The sequence below is a fragment of the Ctenopharyngodon idella genome, chromosome 17 (genome assembly GCF_019924925.1).
Source record: "Ctenopharyngodon idella isolate HZGC_01 chromosome 17, HZGC01, whole genome shotgun sequence".
NCBI lineage: Eukaryota > Metazoa > Chordata > Actinopteri > Cypriniformes > Xenocyprididae > Ctenopharyngodon > Ctenopharyngodon idella.
In genome coordinates, this window is record NC_067236.1 from 14368544 (window position 1) to 14394834 (window position 26291).

The 26291-nt window shown below is 36.3% G+C and overlaps 3 protein-coding genes across 6 annotated transcripts; 2 read left to right on the forward strand and 1 right to left on the reverse strand.

Moving 5' to 3' along the window:
- Window positions 1-76: 76 nt before the first annotated feature.
- chmp3 (charged multivesicular body protein 3) lies at window positions 77-6114 on the forward strand. 2 transcript variants are annotated; one of them, XM_051868661.1, is made up of 6 exons: window positions 77-243; window positions 531-591; window positions 708-887; window positions 2284-2405; window positions 2488-2602; window positions 4751-6114. In XM_051868661.1, the coding sequence occupies exons 1-6, from the start codon at window positions 199-201 to the stop codon at window positions 4894-4896; spliced, it is 669 nt and encodes a 222-aa protein (XP_051724621.1). In that variant the 5' UTR covers window positions 77-198; the 3' UTR covers window positions 4897-6114. The 2 variants fall into 2 exon arrangements, with proteins under 2 accessions (XP_051724621.1, XP_051724620.1); XM_051868660.1 differs by having other exon boundaries at window positions 102-264.
- Window positions 6115-7180: 1066 nt separating this feature from the next.
- Window positions 7181-23258, forward strand: reep1 (receptor accessory protein 1). 2 transcript variants are annotated; one of them, XM_051867799.1, is made up of 8 exons: window positions 7181-7537; window positions 10707-10779; window positions 10873-10949; window positions 11106-11226; window positions 11796-11909; window positions 12417-12588; window positions 14975-15246; window positions 18483-23258. In XM_051867799.1, the coding sequence occupies exons 1-8, from the start codon at window positions 7506-7508 to the stop codon at window positions 18558-18560; spliced, it is 939 nt and encodes a 312-aa protein (XP_051723759.1). In that variant the 5' UTR covers window positions 7181-7505; the 3' UTR covers window positions 18561-23258. The 2 variants fall into 2 exon arrangements, with proteins under 2 accessions (XP_051723759.1, XP_051723760.1); XM_051867800.1 differs by lacking the exon at window positions 7181-7537 and adding an exon at window positions 7577-9642.
- Window positions 23259-24025: 767 nt separating this feature from the next.
- Window positions 24026-25900, reverse strand: mrpl35 (mitochondrial ribosomal protein L35). 2 transcript variants are annotated; one of them, XM_051867801.1, is made up of 4 exons: window positions 25752-25900; window positions 25246-25408; window positions 24425-24569; window positions 24026-24273 (listed from the first exon to the last, which is right to left on the reverse strand). In XM_051867801.1, the coding sequence occupies exons 1-4, from the start codon at window positions 25780-25782 to the stop codon at window positions 24085-24087; spliced, it is 528 nt and encodes a 175-aa protein (XP_051723761.1). In that variant the 5' UTR covers window positions 25783-25900; the 3' UTR covers window positions 24026-24084. The 2 variants fall into 2 exon arrangements, with proteins under 2 accessions (XP_051723761.1, XP_051723762.1); XM_051867802.1 differs by having other exon boundaries at window positions 25761-25873.
- Between the last annotated feature and the right edge of the window lie 391 nt (window positions 25901-26291).

Genomic DNA, 26291 nt, shown 5'->3' on the forward strand with positions numbered 1-26291 from the left:
AAATTTTAATTATGCGGATTTAGGAGGGAAAATTACAGGTGGAGTCGTACTTTTATTTTGAAATGTAAACTGTACTCACCATAACCGGAAATTACCTATGTTGTCATACGTCGAGAGGCTGAAATCAGGAAGTGTGCTTGTAATGTACTATTTAGATTGAGCTCGTCTCTGTTTGACTATTTAATTTACAAGTTTAAAATGGGGCTTTTTGGAAAAACACAAGAGAAACCACCGAAGGACCTTGTAAGTGAAACATCGATCATGGTGGGCGACGGGTGTTAACGATTTTTAATAAATGTTCCATTGTAAATAATAACAGGCCTATAAATAGCTCGCTTGTCATATTTGTTGGTTACATGCTGTATTACGTCATGTCTTTATTAGTTTTTTAAACGACGCACTTTAAAGTTGTGGTCCGTACGTGGGTTTTTATGAAAACCAAATTCAATAAATCGGCTTTACACGTTTGTTGGTTAAATCCAATCACAACAGGTTGTTGATCTCAAACTGTCTTCATCTCTTTTCCACAGATCAATGAATGGTCTCTCAAAATCAGGAAAGAAATGAGGGTTATTGACAGACAGATCCGAGGTGAGGTCAAAATACACTGTTTATTATTGATTTGATCAGTCACGGTCTATTCTAATAATATAATTGTTCAATTTGGTAACTGTACTTTAATAGATGTAATTGTGTATTTTCCTTAGATATTCAAAGAGAGGAGGAGAAAGTGAAGAGATCCATCAAAGATGCTGCGAAGAAGGGTCAGAAAGATGTCTGCATCATCCTCGCCAAAGAGATGATTCACTCAAAGAAAGCTATCAACAAGCTGTACGCCTCTAAAGCCCAGATGAACTCTGTGCTACTCAGTATGAAGAATCAGTTGTGTGAGTATAGTTTTCATTTTGCAGACCCAACAATAAGTTTAGAGTAAAAAAAAAAAAAGACACATTTCTAGTTTCAACATTTTTTTTTAGAAATATTCCTCTTTAAAAGAAAAAAAGTATCAGCTGTATGCAACATTTGACCCACATTTGGTTTTTGACCACTGAAAATGTGTACAATTTACTCAAGGAGCCACACTGAAAGACTTGTATCTCTGGAAATGAGCCATATAGGGCCTTAAAAATATAGATAGTAAAAGAAAACTTAAATATAAACGGATATTAAGAGATTTTTAATACTCTTTGAGTTACAAGCATGCAGAGTTCGGGCAAAAAAAAAAAAAAGTTCAAAAATGGCAAAAAGCACTGTCACAGTTGGCATATAACGCAACAACGATTGCAGATTTTATTAATAGACCTACCAACCTCTGTGTAAAAATGAAATAATGATGCTGCCATCTTTCTACAGTCATTTTAATGATATGTAATCTGGCTCCAAATCTCAGCTGAAAATTGTCATTTTGACCCCCACTCCAAAATAGTGAATTACCCGGTAAATATACATCCATGACATTTAATATTTTGGTTTTATACACTATTATACAGTGGTATGTCTGATCATGAATGCGATGACACGATGGATTATTTATTACATAAGCAGTTCATTATGTCATTGATTACTCACCCTCATGTCGTTCCAAACCTGTAAGACTTGCGTTCAACTTTAGAACACAAATGCAGATATTTTTGATGAAATCTGAGAGCTTTCTGTCCCTCTATTGACTGCCTTTGCAACTACCACTGATGCTTCAAAAAGTTCATAAAGAGATTGGAAAACGAATCGATATGAATTGAGCGGCTTATTCCAAATTTTCTGAAGAGACTCAATTGCTTTTTATAATGAACAGATTTAATTTAGGCTTTTATTCACATATAAACATTGATCATCGAACATAAGCAGAAGCTCAACCGAACCTGAATGACTCGCGAACAAACCTCTTCTGGAAACTCAAACGTGCTGTGTAACACACGAAAATGAACCTCATTGGTTAGGCAGCACGTTTGAGCTTCCGGAAGAGGTTGTTCGAGTCTCTTCAGAAAATTTGGACTAAACCACTCAATTCATATGAATTAATTTTACGATCTCTTTATGAACTTTGAGAAGCTTCAAAGTGGTAGCTGCGTAGCTGTCTGTGGAGGGACAGAAAGCTCTCAGATTTCATTAAAAACATCTTAATTTGTGTTCTGAAGATGAACAAAAGTCTTATGGGGTTTAAAACGACATGAAGGTGAGTAATTAATGACAGAATTTTCATTTTTGGGTGAACTAACCCTTTAACATAAAGAACCTTATTGTAAAGTGTTGCTCATACATTTGTCCATTGGTTTCCCATTACAGCTGTATTAAGAGTGGCAGGTGCCTTGCAGAAGAGCACAGAGGTCATGAAGGCCATGCATAGCCTGGTTAAAATCCCAGAGATTCAAGCCACCATGAGAGAACTCTCAAAAGAGATGATGAAGGTACTTACATGAACACTTCTTCAAAGAAACTTCTTGATGAGCACATGTAACACATCTAACGTGAAGCACTCATACTACACAGGCTGGCATCATAGAGGAGATGCTGGAGGATACAATGGAAGGGATGGATGATGAGGAGGAGATGGAGGAAGCAGCAGAGGCTGAGGTTGACAAGATCCTCTTTGAGATTACAGCTGGTAAGGAACCACATAACCATCATCCAGGATGTGGAAATGGCCATTTTATCTTGTATCCCGAGGCTTTTCTTATTATGATAAATAAAACATTTAGTCATTATTAGGGTTTGGATGAAAATATTGATTTCTCAATTTTCAATTTGATGAACCAATATTTATTCTTAAATCCCAAGAATCTTTTCAATAGCACCTGCCGTCCAATAAATCGCATTAAGCTTTGTTACTTTTGCTATGAAAAGCCATTCAATGACCATAACTCATAAAAAAGTTAAACTCTGTAGAGGAGCATTTTGATAAATATATACACTAATTGCATATTCATTAAATTTATTTATATTCCCCCTGTGGTGAAAATCATATGTCTATTTGGTGTTTTTAACATGCTTTAAGACAAACCATGTGCAAATTCACAAGTCCACACCATTGCTGAGTATTTTGTCTTTAAAACGGCAGTGATCTAAAGACAGTTTCAAAAATGTGGTTTGAAATTGCTAGTGTTTCTTACATCTCAGACTACCTTGTAACCAATCACGTCAACGTGCGGGCGGGCTTTAGCAAAGGAGTCGCGTAACATTAGCAACACATTATTAGCTGTTTGATAACACAGTCAAGCAAAAAGGCTAGGTTATATTAATTACCGTTATGTGTCCGACGTCGTAAAAAGCGATACCATTGTGCAAGTGAGTCAGAGGTGGGGCTAATTAGCATAATCATAAATCCGTGTATACCAAATGAAGCATGGGTGTACAGTTACATTCAAGCTTGAAGTTTTTTTTTCACAGGAAAAAAACATTTAAATATTTCATTTTGGTGATAAAAGATTAGTTTTAAAGGGTTAGTTCACCCAAAAATAAAAATTATTTCATTAATTACTCACCTTCATGTCATTCCACCCCCGTAAGACCTTCGTTCATCTTCGAAACACGAATACGTTTTTGATGAAATCCAAGAGGTTTTTTTATCCCCCATGGACAGCAATTTAACCACCACTTTCAAGGCCCAGAAAGGTACTAAAGACATCGTTAAAACAGTCGATGTGACTGCAGTGGTTCAACCTTAATGTTATGAAGCACGAGAATACTTTTTGTGTGCAAAAACAAAACAAAATTAATGACTTTATTCAACAATATCTTCTCTTCTGTGTCATTCTCTTACGCTGTTTACGTTAAGCACTTCCAGGTTCTACAGGTTCTTTCATTGATATGAAAAAAAAAATTAAAATTGAAAAGAAAAATATACATATATATATTTATAAAACGGTTAGTTCCTGTCCTTGATTCTGATTGGGCAATAGCTGTGTTTTATTCACAATAAAACACGGCTATGACTGCTTCACCCAACGGTTCTGTGTATCACTACACAACACCCTTAGCAACCACTCTTAGCAAGTAAACTGTATGTTCTCAATTGATATTGTTCATTGAAGCTTACTGTATTATGTAGAAGAGTGTTGTGAGAAAGAGATCGATTGAACAAGTTTATTACCTGCATTCAGATTTAGCATTTTCCTTCAGGTCAGTCCTATGTTCATAATAAAAATCTGTTTAAATGTCCAATATATTATCTTGTCCTTTTAACAGTTAAGGGTTTTTCCCGTGACTGACAGCACTAGTCAAAGCATTTGTCAGTTGCGTCTTGTTCCGTGTTCACAACAATTCAATCTTTTTAATGTAAAAGTCTTCACTACTGACTGACACTCTCATAAAGACAGTCTTTGCCGCCATCTAATGGTGTAATAATGTAACTTCTGTTGCTGTTCACGGTCAGGGACTATTTTTTTCTGGCGGAAGGAAGGCTTTAATGAAAGTTGCATTGATGCATATTTTTGGCTTTAATATTTGTATTGTGTGGTAACTGTTTTATAAAAGCGATAAGGTACTCGAGGCTAGTGCTGTATCGTGAATAAGTCACGGCTAAAGGGGTTGCAAGCACTCCGCTTCGCATCGTGCCTAACGCCCTTCAGCCGTGACTTATTCACGATACAGCACAGCCTCTCATACTTTATTGCTTATATATATATAAAAAATATATCTCCAAATGAACTGAATCAAATCATGAAATTTGGGTCAATGCCCAGCCCTATAGTCATTATACACTCACTGATAATTAATGGAGAACCAAAACTGAAGGTATTGCTTTGTTTAACAGGTGCACTTGGAAAAGCTCCCAGCAAAGTCACAGATGCCCTGCCTGAACCAGTGCCGGTTGGGGCCACGGCAGCCTCAGAAGATGAAGAAGAGGAAGAAGAAGATATAGAGGCGATGCAGTCTAGGCTAGCAGCACTGAGGAGCTAAAGGACCTGTGTTCCTTACCTTCAAGCTCTATAGGCATAGACAACATATCCTACTTCCTCTGTAGCTTTTCTACCCACAAAGACACTTTGGCATGTTAAATATAGGACTAAATTCAGACTTCACATAAAATGAACGAAGCTATATTGAAGTGGATATAGAATAGAAACAAAAATTCTATATTTCTATCAATTTCTAAATCTTTATTATGTGTAATAATAATAATATTGATAATAATGAACAGTGAAGTCAGATATTCAGTTGTTGTACTCATATGGTAGCAGGTGGATGGCCGTTTCAAATCATTCATTTTTTACTATATTTGGGCTCCACTCATTTGAATCTATGCCTATAGCTTAGCAGCTTGTCCAAGGATCCGTTGTGCAGTGTTGTCATATCGGTGTCGGTCTTAGTCGTTTTGTCTCTGTTGTCGAATTCGCAGTTTTATCTCAAGCCTTACTTTGGCTAAGTGAGTAGTTCTTTCCTATATCTGGCAAATTTGTTTTACTGAGTAGGACAAATTCATGGAAGCCATTACTTGTAAATCTTGTACAAATACTGAATATAAAAATAAATCCGTTTGAATTTTTTTGTAAGTAAAGTTGTCGGCAAGTTATAAGACAGGCTTTCAGAATAAAGGAATGGCTGTGCTCGATAACTGACTGGCTTTTACATGCCTGGTGTTTTGGAACTTGAATGAGCTGATCCCATTTCTGTCTTTGTTTCTGTTTAGTTTCTGTGACTTTTGGATGTTTAATATGGTTTAAATCCACTTCTGTCTTTGTATGTTTTTTCTTATGAGTATTATGCTTTTGCTTTTAGGTGACTGAAATGCCTGTTTAACATGATGTAAATGGCTGACAATTTATGTTATGCTTTCTGCAACTAGGCCCATATTATATTTTAAGTTGAATGGACTGCTGAAGAGTTAGTTTGCTATTATTTTAACATGTCTACATATGAAACAGATGCTCTTTGTGCATTATAATTAGTTTTTTAGTATGGCGTGACCATTAATATCTGCTTATTTGACATAAACTGTTGCTAAGTATGGATTTTATATAGATCCAATCTCAATATGTTGGCTCAAGAACCAAACTGATTATTTTAGCTTCATACCTTTGCTGTTGTGGAAAGACATTCACATCTGCATAAAAAAATTGTTTTGTAAATGGGGAAAAATATGTTGGTAACACTAATAAAATTTTATAGACAAAAAGAGTACATTTCACAACATTGATGAAATGATGTATTTATCTGTTAAGATCTAGTTATAGGGTTTGTACAACACAATAGCCCTAGTGGACTATGCTATTATCTGCTGTTTTAGTAGGGATTCTCAGAGGGATATTTTACTTAGCTCAATCGATCTCCTTTTGACTCCCTTCCTGTCCACTCTTCCAAAGCTTTGTGAAGGAAACCAGATCTTTTTTAGTGTCTTTTTACTGTGAATCTGGGTTACTTCTCTATAGAAGCTGTTTATTTCACAAAGACGGAGGACTGCTTAAAAGATTGAGTTTAGAGTATTTAAAGGGTTAGTTCACCCAAAAATGAAAAAAAAAACGTCATTAATTACTCACCCTCATGTCGTTCTACAGCCGTAAGACCTTCGTTCATCTTCCGAACACAAATTAAGATATTGTTGATGAAATCCGATGGCTCAGTGAGGCCTCCATTGAGAGCAAAGCCATAGATATTGTTGAGGCGGGGCTAATTAGCATATTCATAGATCCACGTATACTAAATTAAGCAAGGGTGTAGAGTTTAATTCAAGCTATTTTAAGGCATGAGGAATTTTTTTCACAGGAAAAATGTTTAAATATGTCTAAGTTTTAAAGGGTTAGTTCACCCAAAAATGAAAATTCTGTCATTAATTATTCACCCTCATGTCATTCCACACCCGTAAGTCCTTTTTTTCATCTTCGAAACATGAATAAAGATATTTTTTATGACATCCAAGAGGTTTTTTTAATCCCCCGTAGACAGCAATTTAACCACCACTTTCAAGGTCCAGAAAGGTACTAAAGACATCGTAGAAGTAGTCCACGTGACGCACAAAAAGTATTCTTAACGTGTTGTAATATTAAGATAGAACCACTGTAATCACATGAACTGTTTCAAATATGTTTTTAGTACCTTTATGGACCTTGAACGTTTGAATGGCTTTGCTCTCAATGGAGGCCTCACTAAGCCATCGGATTTCATCAAAAATATCTTAATTTGTGTTCAGAAGATGAACGAAGGTCTTACAGCTGTAGAACAACATAAGGGGGAGTAATAAATGACATTGTTTTCATTTTTGGTGAACTAACCCTTTAAATAGCATTTTAAAACCCACCCAATTACTTAGTAGTAAACAACTAAGTATAACTTAATATTATATAAAATTACCATATTTTTTTATACTAATGTTACTTAATATATATCTATTTTGTTATATTTAAAACCATCATCTTTGTGTCATATAAGTTGCTGTTATTTTTGCCCATTATCTATAAGCCACATGTTCAGATCAGAGCGCCTGCGCTGTTGACGCGTCTGTCAAACGATAAATGCCGACAACAGTCTCGAAGGAAACTCCTCCCTGTTGACAACACGCCGCTCTCAGCGCAATGGTCTCCTGGATTATTTCTAGGCTTGTGGTGTAAGTCTTCATTCTGCTCTTGTAAAGCATTTTCATTGGGATGCATGAGAATGCTTAATCTTTATATGAATATGTTGTTTTTAGCTTTTTTTGATGCGATAATGCAAGGGTTTCTAGGGCACCTCTTAATTCTAGGCAGAATAGAATCACATATGTAATGGTTATGTATCAGGTCAGACTCGTCCTGATTAGTCTTTTGATGATTTTGTTTACATGTTGATAGGCTATTACAAAAGCTAGCCTACTGTACACTTGCAAGATATGGATGATTTCCCTAAATAGGAATCTGACACCAAGTGACGCGGTGAATTATGTAGGATATAAAAACAGTTTTAGCTCAGCTATTGAAGCAATTCGTTTTATTCAACACTTGATTAAATATCAGAATCTAGTATTTAGTGGAAATGCACAATGTATGATGCGAATATTGAATCTGTTGTTTGGAATCGTAGGCATAGAGCAGGTCTTTGATGTGTCAGTATAATGGAAAAACAATGGGATGATCAACCAGCTGATGGCCACAGATGTGTGGGTTTTTCAGCATTTAGTTTATTTTTCATTATCGCTATAATAATTAATTGAGTTAACATTAGCGAATTTAAGTGCGCATTTTAATATATTCCACGTAAATGTCTTAGTTTTGTCACAGCGCTTCATTCACTCCTTTTGCTGTGTGTGCAAAATCTCTAAATAGCTGTTCAATTCATTTTAGATCACAATATCCGATGACATTGCACATATGGCAACACTTGTGAAGTAAACTAGCTGTGTGAAGAGTCTAAAAATAGACAACAAACCTGTGTTTTAGCTTGGTGTGCCCTAGATAGTCTGCTGTATACTGTATGTAGTCGTTAATGTTTTGTTTTGTGGGTCCCTGACGGTCAGGAGTGTAGCGGTGACTCTGGATTCGGTTTGTGGGTCGGTCATTTGATCGGGTCAGAGAGAGGCGCAGCTGTTGCTGGGCTGGCTGGTTGGGAGAAAGAGAGGACACTAGAATAGTGCTAAACTGAAACGCTTAAACACAGGTGCAGGGCACTTCTTTTGGCTATCTAGCACTTTCCAATCACCTATTTAACCTATACAGTAGTGTGAAAACGGTATTCGTTCCGTCCTATCGGCTTCTGAGTTTGCGCCCTTGACGAGCATTCACTTGTCGGGTCTATTTTTATCAAGCATGCAGAATGTAAACCTGGAATATAAACGGGGTCGTACAGATCTGTCGCCTGTTTACGTGTTACAATGGCGCTGGAATAGGCAAGAATTGCAAGAAATATATTCTGGGCTGAGTAAATAAGACTCCAGGCCTACTAAAGGGAGGTTATCTCAAATATCAATAATGGAAAGGGAGTGGAGCGGTTTCCTTTCAGGGAAGTAGAACTAGATGGAAATTATAAGTGGCTATTGTTATGTAATTTTCAAATAATATTGAAATCACGTAATACTATTGTCTTTAATTTCTCTTACAAATAAACCCAAATTTAAAAACAAGTTAATGCTGAAGAGATCTAAGTACATGCGCAAATGAGGTAAAACAAGCAATGATGTCATTTTGATGAATTTTCTGGTAAGGGAGACTGGGGATAGTCGTCACACTCTTTATTGCAGTGAATATTTTTATTGAAGTGTCTTTTTGAATATCAATAATTCTCCATTATTGCCCAGGAGTGAAAAAAACACTTAATTTAAAGCACATAGCCTGTAAGTTGTCACAATTGTAACATGCTGTTTTTTGAGACTGATCTGCAAAAAATATCTTTTTTGACAATTTAATACAATAAAATAAAAAATAAAAACATTAACTTTCAAATTTTGAAACAATTCATAAAACAGAACAGAAAAGGTAACATACTACATAAATTTGATTAAATAAAATTGCATATATTTTAAAATACAACACATAAAACTAATGATTACACTGAGTGGTTGCAGTAAAGATGAAACACAGCGCAGCGATCTTTATTTAATATTATACGAACTCAAAATAACAAAAATATTAAAAAAATCTCAAAATACGAATGGTACAACCATCAAACATTGATGAGAACAGAACAAAGAATGACTGAAAACAAGCTCTATCAAGGTTAAGAGGAGAAAACAAGAAACAGGTGAGCTGCATTATTCAAAAAAATGAATAACCATAGTAACTAATTCAATCAGTAAACAGAAGAGGAAACAATGATACAAAGAAAAAACAACTTTGGGGCTGTTTACACGACACTGTTTTCAACTAAAAATGAAAAATATTGTGTTTTGGCCGTTCATTTACACGACAATGGCATTTTGGGGGCCTGAAAATGCAAACTTTTGAAAACGGGTTTCAAAGTGCAATTTTTTAAAAAATGATACCATTATCATCTTCGTGTAAACCACAAAAACACGAATTTGTGAAAGCCGTGACGTCATGCGCATGTGTATTACGTGTTCAGTCTATTCGGTTGTTAAGTCTGACGTCACGCTGCATCGCTTCCGGGTCCAAACGCTCTATCTCATACCACAAGAAAACAACAAACGGTGCTAATATACACATGATGTGGTGTAATACTACCAAAAAAAATTATAATCATAACCTTTATCTCCATACCAAAATTCCAGATGGCCAGACAGTGATTCATCTTTTATAAATTGTTAAAATATTAATGTCTGTGACGCTGTGAGCACGGAGACTGTTGTGTAGACTGTAAGTATTTTAAATGTTTAATATGAATAAATAGCGCTCATAAATGGCCGTCAAAATGGCATTCTCAAGTGAAATGAGTCGAGGCTTGGACCCAGAAACAGCGTTGCTTGCGTCACGACTTAACAAGTGGATAAGCATGTAGTTTCTACACAAAATGACATCGCCAACTACTGGCCTGGCATTGATAATACAGTGTTTTTAGTCATTTTCACGGATCCGTGTGAATGGGAATCGCTTTGACAACATTGTTGTCTGTACGCGAAAAACGCAAAGGAGAAACATTTCTGTTTTTAATACATCATTGTCGTGTAAATGTACCCTAAAAGTCCAACTCAAACACAGACATAACGAGACCTAATGTGACAAATGACAACTTGTCCTGTACAAATATGATGTCTTGCCAATGAAAAATACCCTTGTCCTGAGAAAATACCCATTATCTATCTGTTTTCCACTTATTTATCTTAAGCATGTTTGTTGCATTTCTCACAGGCTCATATTTGGTACCCTCTACCCGGCATACTCCTCATATAAAGCTGTTAAATCAAAAGATGTGAGAGAATATGTAAGTACAGCTCAGATATTTTTTCCATCAGTTGAGTTTATTAACCTTCATTTTTTTGCCTGCTGATTCTTTAAACTGCTTTATTTCAAACAGGTGAAATGGATGATGTACTGGATAATATTTGCACTTTTTACTACAGTAGAAGTGATTACTGATATCTTTTTGTGCTGGTAAGTACATGCGCCATTGCTTTTGTCATATCCTATTGTTAGGAATTACTCATATTTTTATTTCTGCTGATGCATATGGCAGTTTGATGTAGGCGGTGACCAACATGACACATGAGCGTATGACTGTATTTTATTGTCTTTTATTGTGTTTTGAAGGCTCCCATTCTACTATGAGCTCAAAATTGCCTTTGTCGTGTGGTTACTTTCCCCGTACACAAAGGGATCCAGTGTCCTATATAGAAAATTTGTCCACCCTACACTGTCCTCTAAGGAGAAGGTACAGTATTTGATGTGATTTGTTCACTGTTCATTTTTATTTTTTTCCTTTACCCTGTCTACGCTGAAAAAAATATCCAAAGACACTATAGAACTTTCACTAATACATTTAATATTTAATACAAAAATTACTTATTAAAGCATTTCTATTGTAAATGTTCAAGCATCATCCTTAACAGCTGTGGAGAATCTCAACAGTTTTAGTGCTAAGAAACTGAATTGTTGGAGTCGAGGAGGAAGTGCACATTTGACTCCTTTTCCTGTAACCTTTTTGGGTTGATTTTCCTGGTTGACCGAGGATGAGCAGTGGTTAAGGAAATGGTACTGTGATTTTCCACAGTCTTTCCTCTGCTCTTTATTCTTGGGGCAGGAAATTCGTCAGAAGGACAAACTAAGTCCAAATGGATTTGACAAACACTGATAACAAAGAGAAAATAAAAACTATTAAAATGTTCTTTTACTCATAGAAAATAAAACATGATTCTGATCTGAAAGTGCACAATGAAATGAATCATTTGCACACTGTCAGTTCTGTTGTACACACAGCATATGTGAAATATTCTTTCTCAGGACATCGATGAATACCTTTGCCAAGCAAAAGATAAAAGCTACGACACCCTGGTGCATTTTGGAAGGAAAGGCCTGAATGTGGCAGCTACAGCTGCAGTAATGGCTGCCACCAAGGTAATCTAATACTGTTATCTTGTCGTTAGAGGAAATGGCACTTTCCATGAAAATAGTACAAAGGCTTAAAGCTCTTGAAGTTTTTTGTCACTTTTAACAAAATGAGTTACCAAAATTACCAAATTCTGAATATATGTTTGTGTGATTTCACAGGTGGGATAGGCCATGTTATGTAAGATAATAGCTTACCCAATAGTTCTAACGCCAAAGAACATGGCATTTATTGCTTAAAAGTATCATCACTTTTGGGTACATTTTAACATATGCCATATCAACTGACTGTTAGTTTATTTTAGATTTTATGTGTTTCTTTTGAAGTGAATATTTACTATATTTATACCTTATCGTAATTTAAACAGACTGGATAAACAAAACTTAAATATTTCAACATCTTCATGCTCATTTCGTCCAAACAAAACAGATTGTTGATGATCGTCTAGTAAATAGCATGACAGTATTTAGACGCTCTTAAGGAGTTCCATCTGACTCTCTGTTTTCTCGATCCAGGGCCAGGGCGTTCTATCCGAGCGACTTCGCAGTTTCAGCATGCAGGACCTGTCATCTTTCCAGGCAGAGGGCCAGGCAAAGAATGCAAGTTCTGTAACCACTCAACCTGCAGCCGCACAGCACAGGACACGCACCATGATGCGCAGCAAATCAGAGACTGGTTACAGCAAGGGTAAGCAATGCCAAGCCAAATGATCAGTGCTGCATTTCTTTTAACCCTTTGAAGAAGATACTACTATCAGCCAATCAGATTTCTGCTAATCCTGTTTGGTTTAGCTGCTTCTCTCAATCATCCCTTACATGTAATTAATCCTTAACCTGAGCACTGTAGCCCTGCCAATGTCCTGGGTAAATGTTTGAAATTGGAAATTGTTTATTGTTCTCTATACTTCATCTACTTTTATTACACATTACTGTGATTCAGCAAAAGGATCGTAGATAAGCAATTTTTTCTCTTAAAGGGACAGTTTACCCAAAAATCATTATTCAATGTCATGTTGTTTCAGAACCAAAAAGAGATATTTGGCAGAATGTTCCCGCCAGTGGCGTGCAGTGGTGTTCAGAAATGTGCCCAGTTACACTTAATGTTGTCACATTTTCCTGGTTAAATAAACATTACATTAATTAACTATGTAATTAATGTTCTGTTTATTAAAACCAAGTATAAATATCATCAAGTTAGTGTTTTTAAGCATTTTTTACATTTATTCCAAAATAATAACTAAAGGCAGTAACAATTTAAACAATATTTTAATGTGAACTGATGTTCAGCTGTTCTTTTTAATAGTCAACTTATTTTCATCAGTCATCAAGCTTGGTAAACACTGGTCACAGACACGAAAATGTACCTTTAATTTCACCAAGCTGATTGTGATTGCTCACTGAAAAAAACATCAGTCATCATGTTTTCAGGCCATTTTAAATTTGATTTTGATGTGACATAAAGAGGTGATATCTAAGTGGCTGAATTGTTTACTTACTGTTTAACTAGTCTTCCCATTAATGCTATAATTTTGTTCATTCAGACCGATTCGTGAATGCACATGAAAAAAAGATGCAGGATTTATCACACAAACCAGTTATATTCAATCATAACTAATCATATCAAATCTCTTATGTGATTTTCCCCCATTCATTTTCAGTTACCCCTCACCAAACCCACCCCACACTTAGGGGGTCTGTTAAAACTCAATGGGCTCAGGGGAGGCAAGAGAGACGTGGACTCCCGCTGTAACTACCTGCTGGTGTCACAGTTGGGCAGTGTTACTTTAGAAAAAAAGAGTGATTTACACAATTTTTAATGTCACGTTTTGTAATATTTTTGTTTTATTTTTGTAATATGGTTTATTTTCTTATCTAATTTTTCGAGGAGGCACTGCCTCCCTTGCCTCCTCGGAGGAAACACCCCTGGTTCCTGCTCTTTTTCATACAATTAAAGGGAATGATTAAGGTCTGTCTTTGCTCCAAAAATTTAGAAAGAGGACCAGAAAAGTACCTATACAACCATATACCAATGTCTGCCAAATTCCAAGTGTTCTGTAGTCATTTGATGGCTTTGTATGAGGAACAGACTGAAATCTTCACTTCCACTCTAGTTCTCAAATCTCATTGAGAGGCGCAACCTGGCGCAACATGTCTTCACATGCCAATTTTACGTGATCTGAAAGCTAAGTGGAAGATTTCAGCAAATAAAAATGGCTTTTTTCACTCACTTGTGCTAAATCCAAAAGTGCTGCTAGTACATTCTGCTAAAGATCTCCTTTTCTGTTCCACAAAAAAAAAAGTCATATGAGTTTAGAACATTTTCTCTTTGAAAATATACATTGTTACATATATTATTCATTCCACCATACTGTATCTCTCTGCCAAACATTCAACACATAACCAAATGACAAGGCTTAAGGCCTGTTCACACCAAGGACGATAACTATAATGTTTTATTAATCATTTTATTTCGTGTTTTTAACACGAAACACAGAACGATATTTTTCCAGCTGATGAGCGATATAAACATTGACAATCAGAATCCAGTTGGCGATAAAAGGCTTGAGAATTTAAAGTGGCAGATGACGATTGCATTGCACTCTTATAATAAACAGAACGTTATCGTATATTGATGTCACTAATACTGTTATTATTATAGTTTTATTTATCATGCTCTGTGTGAACGGGCCTTTAGTGTTATTTAATACAAGTGTCTAGTTTTCATTTTATTCATCTGTTCTCCTAGTACAGGAAGTGATTAGCTAGGGATAAACAGGTCTTTCCTATTCCAGTTATAGATGTGAGGATCTTATTTCAGCACAGTTTAAGAACAGCAAAATGTAGCAGAATCACTTTCCTGAAGAACAGGAAGTATATTTTCCACTGCACCAGTCATTTGTTAGCATCTTTATCTTTCACACAATGTCAAAACAAGGGTAACAGTAACAGTTTCTGTCATTCAGCTTTACATGATTTTCGAGTCTTCCATAATGAAATTTCTATTGGATCTAAAATATATTCAGAGTTTAAGTGCAGTTGGTGTCACAGTCTTTGTTTTGATTGTCATGGTACAGGCCATGATTTTGACATGACCGAATATGAGATGTTCAGCTTGGAGCAATATGCATCTAAGGAGCATCCTGGCCCGCTGACTCCCACACCCATCCCGACCCCATCGCAGCCCACTGTGCCTCAGCCTGAGCCCACAACTCCACTGCTTTCTCCCCCTGAGTCCTACCAGGATAAATCCACATCCCCACCTGTAGCCTCAGAGGAGCCTCAGGATAAGGAGGAATTTGCCTCATCTGCTTCACTCCAATTCAGATTTAAGAGGCGTGCCCCTGAGGTACCCCTGCTTTTGTACCGGGGCTCTGTTAGCTCTGTTGTGACTAACCTGTTTAATCACTAACCAATGCTGCTGTTTACCAGCAAGAGTCAACTGAGTGAGTCTCCGAGTGAGTCTAACACTCTTACCTCAGGTTACAATGGAAGAGTTACAAAGGCATCTCTTAAAGCCTTGATGTTAATCAGTTCACTGTCTATAAATGGAGTTCAGCACTGTTGCTCCTCTTAAGAATGGACGTCATGTAACAATGACTGTAAGAGCACCATAATGTCATACTGTGATTAATATCAGTATTCCTGCTGCCTTTTACAGATGTGTGGAAGGACAAGAGTAGCATCTAAACACACACACACTACAATAATAACGTGTGTGTAGAATCACTCAGTATTTCTTGTAATTTTATATCTGACTGTTCTATTCCTTGTAGTTGCGACTTTGATTTTATATCTCACAATTGTGACTTCATTTCTTGTAGTTGTGATTTTATTTCCTGTCATTGCGATTTTATTACAATGGTGGCTTTTTTTTTTTTTTTTTTTTACATAATTTTGACTTTAATTCTTGTAATTTTGACTTGTATCCCACAATTGGGACTATTTCTTGTAATTGTGACTTTATGTTTCACAATTGCAACTGTATTTCTTGTCATTTCGAGAATAAGAATACTTTCATTCTTATAAAAATGACTATATCTAAGAATTTATTTCTTGTTATTGCGACTCTGTCTAACAACTTTATTTCTTGTAACCTTGTAATCACACAATTCTGAGTGAATATTGTGGTAGAAATTCCCCTACGCACCTGACTTAAGTTAAACTAAGTGTAGCGTCTCCTAATCGACACTTACGAACTCTAGCACGACAACATGTTCGAGTTAAAATTTATCCTCTAGCGCGTCCACTGGTGACAACTTGCTTCAAGTCAAACGACGTCTCGCCCCCTATGAACACTAACACTTGGGATTAAGATCTTTAGTGTTCCACAAAACTGCTGCGCAGCAGTAATCAGACAAGAGTCCAGACAATGCCTTCAATATGCTTAATCAATCACAGCCGGGAGGATCTCAGAACAATTTCAGAAAAAAAAAAGCAACATGCTAAAGGTGACACGATTCATTATATCATTTACCTCCAACTTGATTGGTTCTACATATGTACAATTCTTTGTTACTTGGTAGGAGCAAATCTGGATACCTCGATCATGAGGTTGGACATACATAACAAAACTGGACACCTGTCTAGTTTTATTTCTCCTTTTGTTATTTTCAGACACACAGTAATTCTGGCCCAAGTGTTAGAGACATACAGTATCAAAACATATCTAAATGTTATCCCTGTAAGAAAAGAAATGTTAGTTATGATTAATAAAAATTTAAGTTAAAATTGAAATTTCTTCCACAATATCTCACAATGTGACTATTTATTTTAAACTTCACAATTACCTTTTTAACTCTGACACCATGTCTACACCTGGCAGGTCCACTGCCACATCATATTGCGCCGCCACAGCTTGAGGCCGTCTACAGTATGTTAGAAATAGAACAGAGCATCAGCTTGCTGTTGGTGTTTTGGCATGTCGTGCCATGCCGCATACAGTATATAGACAGTATCTCAAATTATAATGGGTTCTATTTGATTTTGTGGCATCACATTGCTTGTGTCCGGTGTAGACAATGTGTGAGGCAGAAATAGGCTTCCAAAGATTGATGATACTTAATAAAACTTTTTTTTTTTTTCGGTACACGTGTACACTCAGTGCTCAAAGTGGGCCGGTACACACTGGTACACAGTACCAGCACACATCTGGTACTTTGCCACTCAAAGTCAAAGCGTCAGTGTCTGGGTGATTAGTAATGACATCACACTACCCAGGGGTAGTGATGGGTGCTTTTGAAACACGCTTTGTGAAGCTTTGAAACCTTTGTGAATCATTTGTTTTGAACCAGTGATTCGGAAAGCGTATCAAACTGCCATGATTTCAGTAAATGAAGTGCAGAACCTGATTTCCCCAAGTGCAACATGTTTCTGGATCAACATCTTTGTTGATCCTGGAACAACAATCCAAACAACCAATCAGATTTGAGGGACAAGTTTACAGTTTATGTCAAGTTTAGGCTTACAACCAGATTCAGGTGCTTCTACATCAGTGTTATTCAGCTATCATTTCCCTCTGATTGTTAGGGATAACTTATAGGTAGGGTTAAGTTTAGGGGTAGGGATAGGGTCAGGACTAAATTTTTGGACAGGAATGTTGTTCCAGGATCAACAAAATATGTTGACCCAGGAATGCATCTAACTCGGAAAAATCAGGACTTGCAAACGAGGCTTTGTTAAACTTCATAACTTTTTTTTGAATTGTTTTACATTTCAATGGTTCGCTGTTAGGGGCGATCTCATGAACCCATGAACCATGATTTTTACCTGATCTCGGATCAGTTTTATAAATTTGTACACATTTGTATAATAAAAATGAAGAGTTGTATTTAAAAGTGTCTGATTTACCAAGCTCTCCATACGCCTGATTTACAAGCTCTAAAATGTATCACATTTTATAAAGACCCTTCATATTTAATGGTATTACATGATTTGTTAATTGCATTTAATTAATTTAACCTTCGATAAATCATTTGCAACTGGTATGTAAAAGGTGTTTTATGCATGTTTGGGCATGTTTTATGCTGCTGCATTTACACTGTTCTGACCAGCATGAACAGTGAATCAGTGAATCATTTTGTGAAGCAAGTGGTTCAACTGATTCAAAGTTTTGAAAAGCTTTATTTCTCCCATCACTACCCAGAGGGGCACTACATGTATTACCACTCATCTTGACAAATCTCGTGAATGCAAACAGAGTCGGTCTACCTAGTAGGACGTTCTCTTTTTTCCACTTCAAGCACTGCTTAAACTTGCTAAATAGAGCCAAAATGTGTGTACCAATGATTTTGTTATTTTATAAACCAAAGCTGGTGGACCAGTTAACTCCTGACCATACTACAAATACAACCTAACTGACTAGAAAACAGACCTTTGTGCACAAAGCATCTGTTTGACACGTGTTTGTCTTTCCTTGGATTGACACATCACAGAAATATACATGTCCTCACTCATGTTGACCTTATCTTGTGATCATGTTTATTTGTGAACAGTAAACATGAAGTGTGCATTGCTCTCTGATTTGACCTACTGAATGACTGAAGTTCGCTTGACATATTCTCACATATCTCTTCTCTCTCTCAGCCTCCTCCTAGATCCCTAAGACCTGTCACCCGATCCAGATCAAAGAACGCCCTCTCTTCAGACACTGAAGCCATGTGACTGTGCATATGCTGCGGGAGCGCTTTAGCTGTCTAACCTGCAACATGAGGAGACGCAACAAGAGAAGGCAAAAAAAAAAAAAAAAGGAATGCAGCCAAAATGTTCAAATATTCAAAAGCAGCCTTGCTCTGTAATGAGGTAACCAAAGCGATGTGCAACCCTTTCGCTTCTGATCTTTGACACTCAAGGGGGAGGGTATCCATTTAGGCAACACATTTGTGTACATACTGCTGCTCTGAGACTCTTTTGGGGTTGTTAAACTTGTTTTGTACATATTTATGATATGTTGGAGTTTAGATTGTTTGATTTCTTGGTATGATTTTGGGAGAAACAAATGCATGCATGTCCCTCTGGTTTTATTATGACCACGTTCACACAGCAGCAGAATACGGTTGTCAGTCCTGTATTTGAGTCCTTAATACGGTTACGTTCACACACAGTACGGTTATTTACGGGAGTGACAACCGCATTCTATAACCGAACTCACACCCGTATATTTTCAGGACTCACATCCGCATTCTCGGAATATTCGTTGTTGTGTGTGTGGCTTCACTTTCTGTAACTTACTGCGATAGAGATGTGAGCTGCGTGTCATCTGAAGGTGTTAGATCCAGTCACTGTTCTCCACCGGAGCGGCTCCCGTCAGTTTTGTGTTTCTTTTCCAAATTCAAATGCCGTGTCATGCGCGAGACGTCGCAAAGGACGTGACACGCATGTGCAACGGTTACAGACTCCGGCCAGCGCGTGTTTACATGCTGCTGCTGGTTAATGAAGTTTGAAGGATGAACTCGCCGTTCAATTAGTCTCTTGTCATGTCAGTAGTGATAAGACTTTTCAGTTTTATGGACGTCGCCATCTTTAATATTACGTTGTTCACTGTCGTTATGGTTACTAGTAGCAAAATACGGGCTTGACTCTCGTTGCACGGTTATACAGGCAGTGTTCCAGAGTCCAGTGTTGCCAATTTAGGGATTTTGTCACTAAATTTAGTGACTTCTTGCCCCTTTTGAGACTTTTTTCAAACGTTTAGGGACAAATCTAGCAACAAACCTTATCTAGATTCTTATTTTGCCCACTGATCTCTATCAAAGACTATAGAATAACACAAGACATGTCACTCGTATTGTTTTAAATGGGAGAAAGTGTAACGCTCAATATGGCGGAATAAGTCCCGCCTTCAAAATAAGAGCCAATCGCCGACCTGTAAAGTCATCCCGTCACTGCAGCGACCGTTAGAAGCACCGGTATCTATAGAAACAGTCAGACGCGCGCCTCAGAAATGAGGCACAAGAGACGCGCATTTAGGTCTATTAGCTTGCATTAGCATTAGCTTGATCCAGCCTAAATACTGTTTTTTTTTGTCATGATTTGAGCATTTGGAAAAAAAAAATTATGAGACAGTTGTTGTCAGATTTCATTGGTGATTTCAAATATGAAATTTAATCGAAAGCTTGGCAAACAGCTTTGGAGAATTTGATGTTACCCCATTCAAAGAGATAGGAGCTGCATGATGCCCAGGATGCCCGAGAGGCGTTTCAAAGATGGCCGCCGAGTGAAATGACTTGTCTTAAAGGGACTTTGTCTCTATTCATATTTATATAGATCAATGAATTTGCCATTATGATGTCATCTAGTGACATTTAGCTACCAGTTTGAGCTACTTTCAATTGAAAGCAGTTGGCAACACGCTACTGTAAGTTACTATGTGAACGAGACATTTCAAGACTCACACCTGTAAGTAAACGCGGTTGTCAATCCCAAAAACTGACAGTGTGAACGTGGCCGTGTCTCAAGTCACCCAACCATAATGACTTATTGTTTATGGGCATACTTTATATTTAGGGGGGCAACAACCCTCAACAACTACTGGGTAGCAAGATGTTTCCAAACTAGTCCTTCTTAGAACAATAGTTCTTAGCAAAAATGTACTGCACTGATATGGTTGGTGTGTTTGACAAACATTTATTTAATCATTTATGTATAAACAAATGCGAAGGTTCTTCTGAAGAGAGGTTCTTTTTAAAACAAACTCGTAGTTGAACCAAATTACGGTATTGATTACAATGCCTGACATGATTTATGATTTAAAATAGATGGACAAAGTGCAATGGATTTTACAATTCTGCTAAACTATCAATAGTTCAGCCATAACTTCATTATATATTTAGTGCATATATATATAAAAATGCACTAAAAAAAGCTTTCCTAGACCGAAAGAGGCAATTAAATTGATACTTGTTTGTCGACGTTCTTATTTTACTTCATTACTTTAATTATTATTAGACATGTACAGTATTTTTAGCATTTAGAAACCTTTCAAAACATGGCATTTTTAAGTCTTTAAACCAAATCTGTTTATTTCTTAGCTGGCTTCTTAAACCTCTTCAGTTGCTTGATGTTGCATGTATTGACATTGACAATTTGAATGTGTCTCACATTATTGGCCTCCACTTTCTGAGCGTGTGTTAAAGTGTTAAAGTACCTTATCAGAGTTGAGCAGGCATTAGTGGTGATTTGGTACAACACAAAGCGGGTCCTTCACTCTATGTAGTAGTTTTACTTACTTTTGTAGCATTTATGAATTTAATCATATGTGGGAGATACAAATGTCTGAAAACACTGTGCAATTACACTAGCATGTATCACAGAGAAACTCACAGTTTGGTGTTGTTATCATTCCTGATCACAGTCGAGTGTATTTGAGTCACTTAGAGCTGTAAATCTCTATGTCATGGAGAGGGCAGCAGTGTATCAACTCTCAAAAGCATTTCACTATGGAAAGGGTTTCACTATGTGTTTTATACTGTGAAAATGATGACAATCCTAATCTCATAAACATGCTTCGTCAAATTAAAGGTTCTAAGTATTTGATATCTTGTAGCTGTTCAAATGGTTATATCAAACTTCACTGAAAAAAATATCTGCCTCAGGAACAGTTTTTGTCATTTTATCACAATTTTATTTACACTTGTGAAATTATCTACAGTGTGAACTAAAAAAAAAAATCATTGGAATAGTGATAATCTGGTTGGCGTTCTTTTTGTTGCCTTTGTGTTTCAAGTTTTAACAGCAAGATCAAAATGCAGCATTTTTTCTCTATGGGTATGATTATAAAGTGCTCTGTGGAACCATCTTTGGCCTTTTATAAATATAAAAACTGTTGCTTCTTTAAATATTCAGGTCATTAAAGGCACAAACTTTGAAATTTCTTACCATGTGAAGAGCAGTGTAGTTGCTGATTTTGGTCTTCTGTCATTCAGTAGGAGAATATACAGAATAGCTATTTATGAAGCAGTGTTAATTTTGTTGACGAATAATTATCGCCATAATTTTCTTCAACGACATTTTTTCACTGATGAAAATAATGACGAGATGATCATGACTAAATAAAAAACAGTTTTGAATGACAAAAACTATGAAGAAAATCTATTGAAATTTTCGTCAACAAATAAAAAAAAAGAGACGAAAATGTCAGGGAGGGACGATGTGGGAAGAGATCCTGTCAGACTCAGAAGAATGGATGTCCTGCATGGTAGATGAGCACATTTGAATTGTAACGTGCCCGATCCACCCAGCGGAGATTAAGTTAGCATACACTTGCTGCATGTTTCAAACGTTTAAAAATGTAAACGTCCGGGAGAAAGAGTAGTGCAAACATATGGATATATCTGAAAAAGCGTGACAACTCAATTCAGTCCAAGAAAGCCACAGAAAGCCACCTCAAACAGCACACAAGTACTGAATTGAGTTCTCTTTCGTGTCTTTTCGCACTTGAATGGACAAATACACACAAAACTATGTCAAAATATCTGTTTTGGCAAGTATTCACGTAAACACAGTCGGTTATGTCTTAAGTGAACATAATATTATAATATGAACGTAATATGAACTTAAACAATTTTAGTATTACGGAGCCCCTAAAGGGACATGGTGATGAGGGGAAAAAAAAATATGAGATGGGAGGAAAAATTATATTTCAATGCTTTCGCATTCTCTCACAAATGTTTTGCGTTCCCCCAAGTAACTTTGTGTTTGCTCGCAAAATGTTTGCTTTCCCCTGAGAAACATTGCCTTCTCTCTCAAAATGTTTGCGTTTGCTCGTAAAACTTTCTCGGGGGCACGCTTAACTTTTGCGAGAGAACTCAAATGCATTGGAATATTTTTTTCCCTCTTATCTTGGATTTTTTCCATCACCATGTCCCTTTAGGAGCTCCGTAGTATGTCGACAAAATGGTGTTAAATTTGAATCTCGTCGACTATTTTCTGCATCTGCAATTTTCGAATATGAAAGTGAGACATTACACATGCATGGTTAATCATGTCAGATGAAGATGTTTTTAAATTCAGGGACTTAAGTAGAGGCTGTGCCTTTAAAGACTATTAAAGTCCTGGCTGTCTGTTAAAAAACATTTGAAGCTGAAATAATATCATGTATTTTTTAGTTGTTTGTGCCAGGTTGTTCAGAGTAGGAGTAAAATTGTCTTCACTATCCTCTTAAAAATATAATAGCTTGCAGCATCTTCATATTCTACAGCTGTCATGTCTGGCAGGCCAGAATATACTGTATGTCATTGTTCAAGTCCTTTATTGAATAAATCTTGAGTGAAAAAGACAGAAGTTGATGTAAAAGAGTAAAATCTCTGTTTAAAAAAACTTCAAAATGTATTGAAATTCAGAAATTAAAAGGTGAACGTGAAACCCTGTGTCCTGGTGCTTATTTAATTTGCAAAATAAAAGATTTACTTTTATTTCCTTACCTGATCTGGTATAAATAATTACAAATAAAATATTAATTTATATCATTATAATTAAATGTATAATCTATGTGATTAAATATATAAATATAAATGTCAGTTTATTTTACTGAAATTAACTAGTTTTAGCTATTGAAATTAAAAATCAGCCACTTATTCACTAATTTTTTTTTTTTTTTTTTTTTTTTTTTTTGACTGAACACACAAAAGACAACAGAACCATTTAATCATAAAAAATAGAAATGGTAAAATAATCAGTTAATTCTTGTTATGAATTATTAGTTCATTAAGTGTCTACGGAGCCCCTAGGGACATGGTGGTGGAAAAAAATATATACATCTCAATGCTTTTGCATTCCCTCGCAAAACTTTTTATGTTCTTTGAGAGTAAACAAAGTTTCTCGGGGGAACGCAGAACATTTGTGGAAGAACGCAAAAACACTGAAATATATTTTTTCCCTCCTGTCTCTTTTTTTTTTTTTTTTTTTTTTAACTTACAGACCAGTTTTTGAACCACTGCATTAAAAAAATAAAAAAAAAGTGCAAAAATGTAGTATCCACTGATTGTAGGGGATACACATTTTTAAAATAAATACTTTTTGAACTTTTAACAATAGAAAGAATTGCATTTATTCAGTTGCATTTACACATGATGAATTTCAATAGTGAATTCATACACTTGCATCAATAGAAGACAACAGAAATACAGATACACGTATCAGACACATCTTTATTTGCTTGAAAACTAAACAGAATAAGGTTAGGAGGGTTTTACACCTTCAGGTTCACTCTGTCATGGTACTTCTGGTATGGGTCGTTGAGGTACCAGTTCCTTCTTTTCCAAAAGGATGTTGTCATTTTGTCCAGCAATTTACATTGAGTTTTATTACAGAGCACATGTTCTCTCAGGCGCTTCTTCCGGGCTGCTGACTTTTTCCACAGCTTTTTCTTATATCCAGCCTAAAAAACAACAGAATTATTTAACACACAAAGAACAAGTTTCAGTTTAGGTTTGCAGTCTGGGTTATTTAAACACCAGGCTAGATTTCCAACATAATGCCAAAGAAATGTATGACAGGACAGCTCTGAATAATATGTGGGCATGCTTTACCTTTCTCCTCACCCACAGGCCACAGTGTAGCCTAAGAAACCTTTGAACCACCGACTTCACAGACTTCCTCTTGCCTTTCCTCAGACTATAGTAGGTTAAGTTCCTGACTGGCTGGAGCATCAATGAAGGGATGAGGGGAGTTACGCTGAACAAAAAGAAAAAACGTCACCATTACAAAAAGAGCAAATCTTCAGTCAAAAAATGCAACTAAGATAAGGCTTTGGAACATATAATCATAAATCATGGGGAAAATAGTTTTTTTTTTGCTTCGCCAATAAAAATGGTTCCTAACGAAGTCAATGCAGAATCACCTGTTCTGCATCCCATAGCAAACACACAGAATAAGTTTGTTTTGTTGTAGAATGAATTAAAGTTGTTGAACGAATCGGTTCAGTGAATGATTCAATACGGACAGTCACTTGTCCCCACCTACTGGCGTAACAATGTAAAAGGAAAAAAAAAATCCCCAAACTAAAGGTACGTTCACACCAACAACAATAACTATAAAAACAACTGTAATGATAACTATAATAGCATCCACAACAACGTACGATAACGTTTTGTTTATATATGAGCGCACTGCAGTTTTGTCGTCGGCCGCTTTAAAGCCGAGTAAAAAGGCCCTCTCACAACAAGGATGATAACTTTAACAAAGTTTTAATAATCATTCTTATTCTATGAGAATAGTGAAGTCCACGTCAAAGCTATAATGATGACTACACAAGGGAACAATATGTTTGAAATAATATTTTTTGGTTTGTTTGTGATATTTTAATCCAAAAAAAATGTACATGATGTTGTGCCTTTAGGCAATGTCTTACCGATTCAGCAGGCCAGTGTTTTGTACGGGAGCAGCAGTATGAACAGGAGGCAGTGGTCTGCAGACATGTCTCTGCACTACAGCTGAGAAGCGAGCTGTCTGTGTGAGTATGACAGCAGGGGTGAGACAGTCTCTGCCTAAAACCGACAAGGGTCTCAGCAAACCTGATCATCAGAGGAGAAGGAACTGTAGTTTACAGTGTTGATGGGTGTTTTGTGTTGTCTAATGAAATATTTTACAGCATCATGACATTCCTTATATTCTACCACAATAATATAACAACAATGTAACAGAAAATATAGCATTCAGGTCGAATAATATAAACTAGGAATAAATAAACTTTAAAAATCCAGTAGTGTACAAACGGTCTCCACACATTGTAGCAGACATAGGAAACTTTTAGTTGCGTATTTCAATGCACACCAACTTTAAGAGTCCATAGAAACTCATTTTCATTTTAGCAATGTATTTATGACATTTAAAAAATTAAATGTGCACATTTCATACCCGACAGACCTCTTGTCAAGGTGGCCGCCATCTTAAACGCCACTGACGCACAAACTACAGTGGGTGGTTTGGACAAAAAGAACGCGCTGCGAGAATACACGGAGGCGAGGTCCTACCAAAACTAACAAAAGTTGATTCACAGAAAGCAAATATAAAAATAAAAAAAAAGTTTGTCATCTCTTTCTCTCTCTCTTTTTTTTTTTTACGTCAAGCACTAGATCTAGATGTAGAAAACTATGAAGAAAAGGGACGCTAGCTTTGTTCCAACAAGTAATTAATATTAATAACTGATATTTTGAGGAAAGAAACCCCACTGAGATCATTTAAGTATTATTTATGTACATATAACTACTCATGATGTTCCTGTTGTGAACGGTACAAAGTCTGAGAAGTAAAAAGTTGGTTAATCTAACCCATCTTTCTGAGGTGGATTTGATATTGTTCTGTGTCATATGACAGTTGAGATAATGAAAGTACATTTTGGGAATTTCTGAAGGGAAGTTTTAAGAATCAGCCATCAAACTTGCATAGAAACACTGG

Bases quoted from the DNA above. Each gene is read 5' to 3' on its own strand.
- chmp3 (XM_051868660.1), top strand. From the start codon at position 199: ATGGGGCTTTTTGGAAAAACACAAGAGAAACCACCGAAGGACCTTGTA. The intron at 265-530 runs GTGGGCGACGGG...TCTTTTCCACAG, and splicing joins TAAGTGAAACATCGATCATG to ATCAATGAATGGTCTCTCAA. The intron at 2,406-2,487 runs GTACTTACATGA...CATACTACACAG, and splicing joins TCTCAAAAGAGATGATGAAG to GCTGGCATCATAGAGGAGAT.
- reep1 (XM_051867799.1), top strand. From the start codon at position 7,506: ATGGTCTCCTGGATTATTTCTAGGCTTGTGGT. The intron at 7,538-10,706 runs GTAAGTCTTCAT...CATTTCTCACAG, and splicing joins ATTATTTCTAGGCTTGTGGT to GCTCATATTTGGTACCCTCT. The intron at 11,910-12,416 runs GTAATCTAATAC...TTCTCGATCCAG, and splicing joins CAGTAATGGCTGCCACCAAG to GGCCAGGGCGTTCTATCCGA.
- mrpl35 (XM_051867801.1), bottom strand. From the start codon at position 25,782: ATGGCGGCCACCTTGACAAGAGGTCTGTCGG. The intron at 25,409-25,751 runs GTATGAAATGTG...TCTGATGATCAG, and splicing joins CTTGACAAGAGGTCTGTCGG to GTTTGCTGAGACCCTTGTCG. The intron at 24,570-25,245 runs GTAAGACATTGC...CTTTTTGTTCAG, and splicing joins AACACTGGCCTGCTGAATCG to CGTAACTCCCCTCATCCCTT.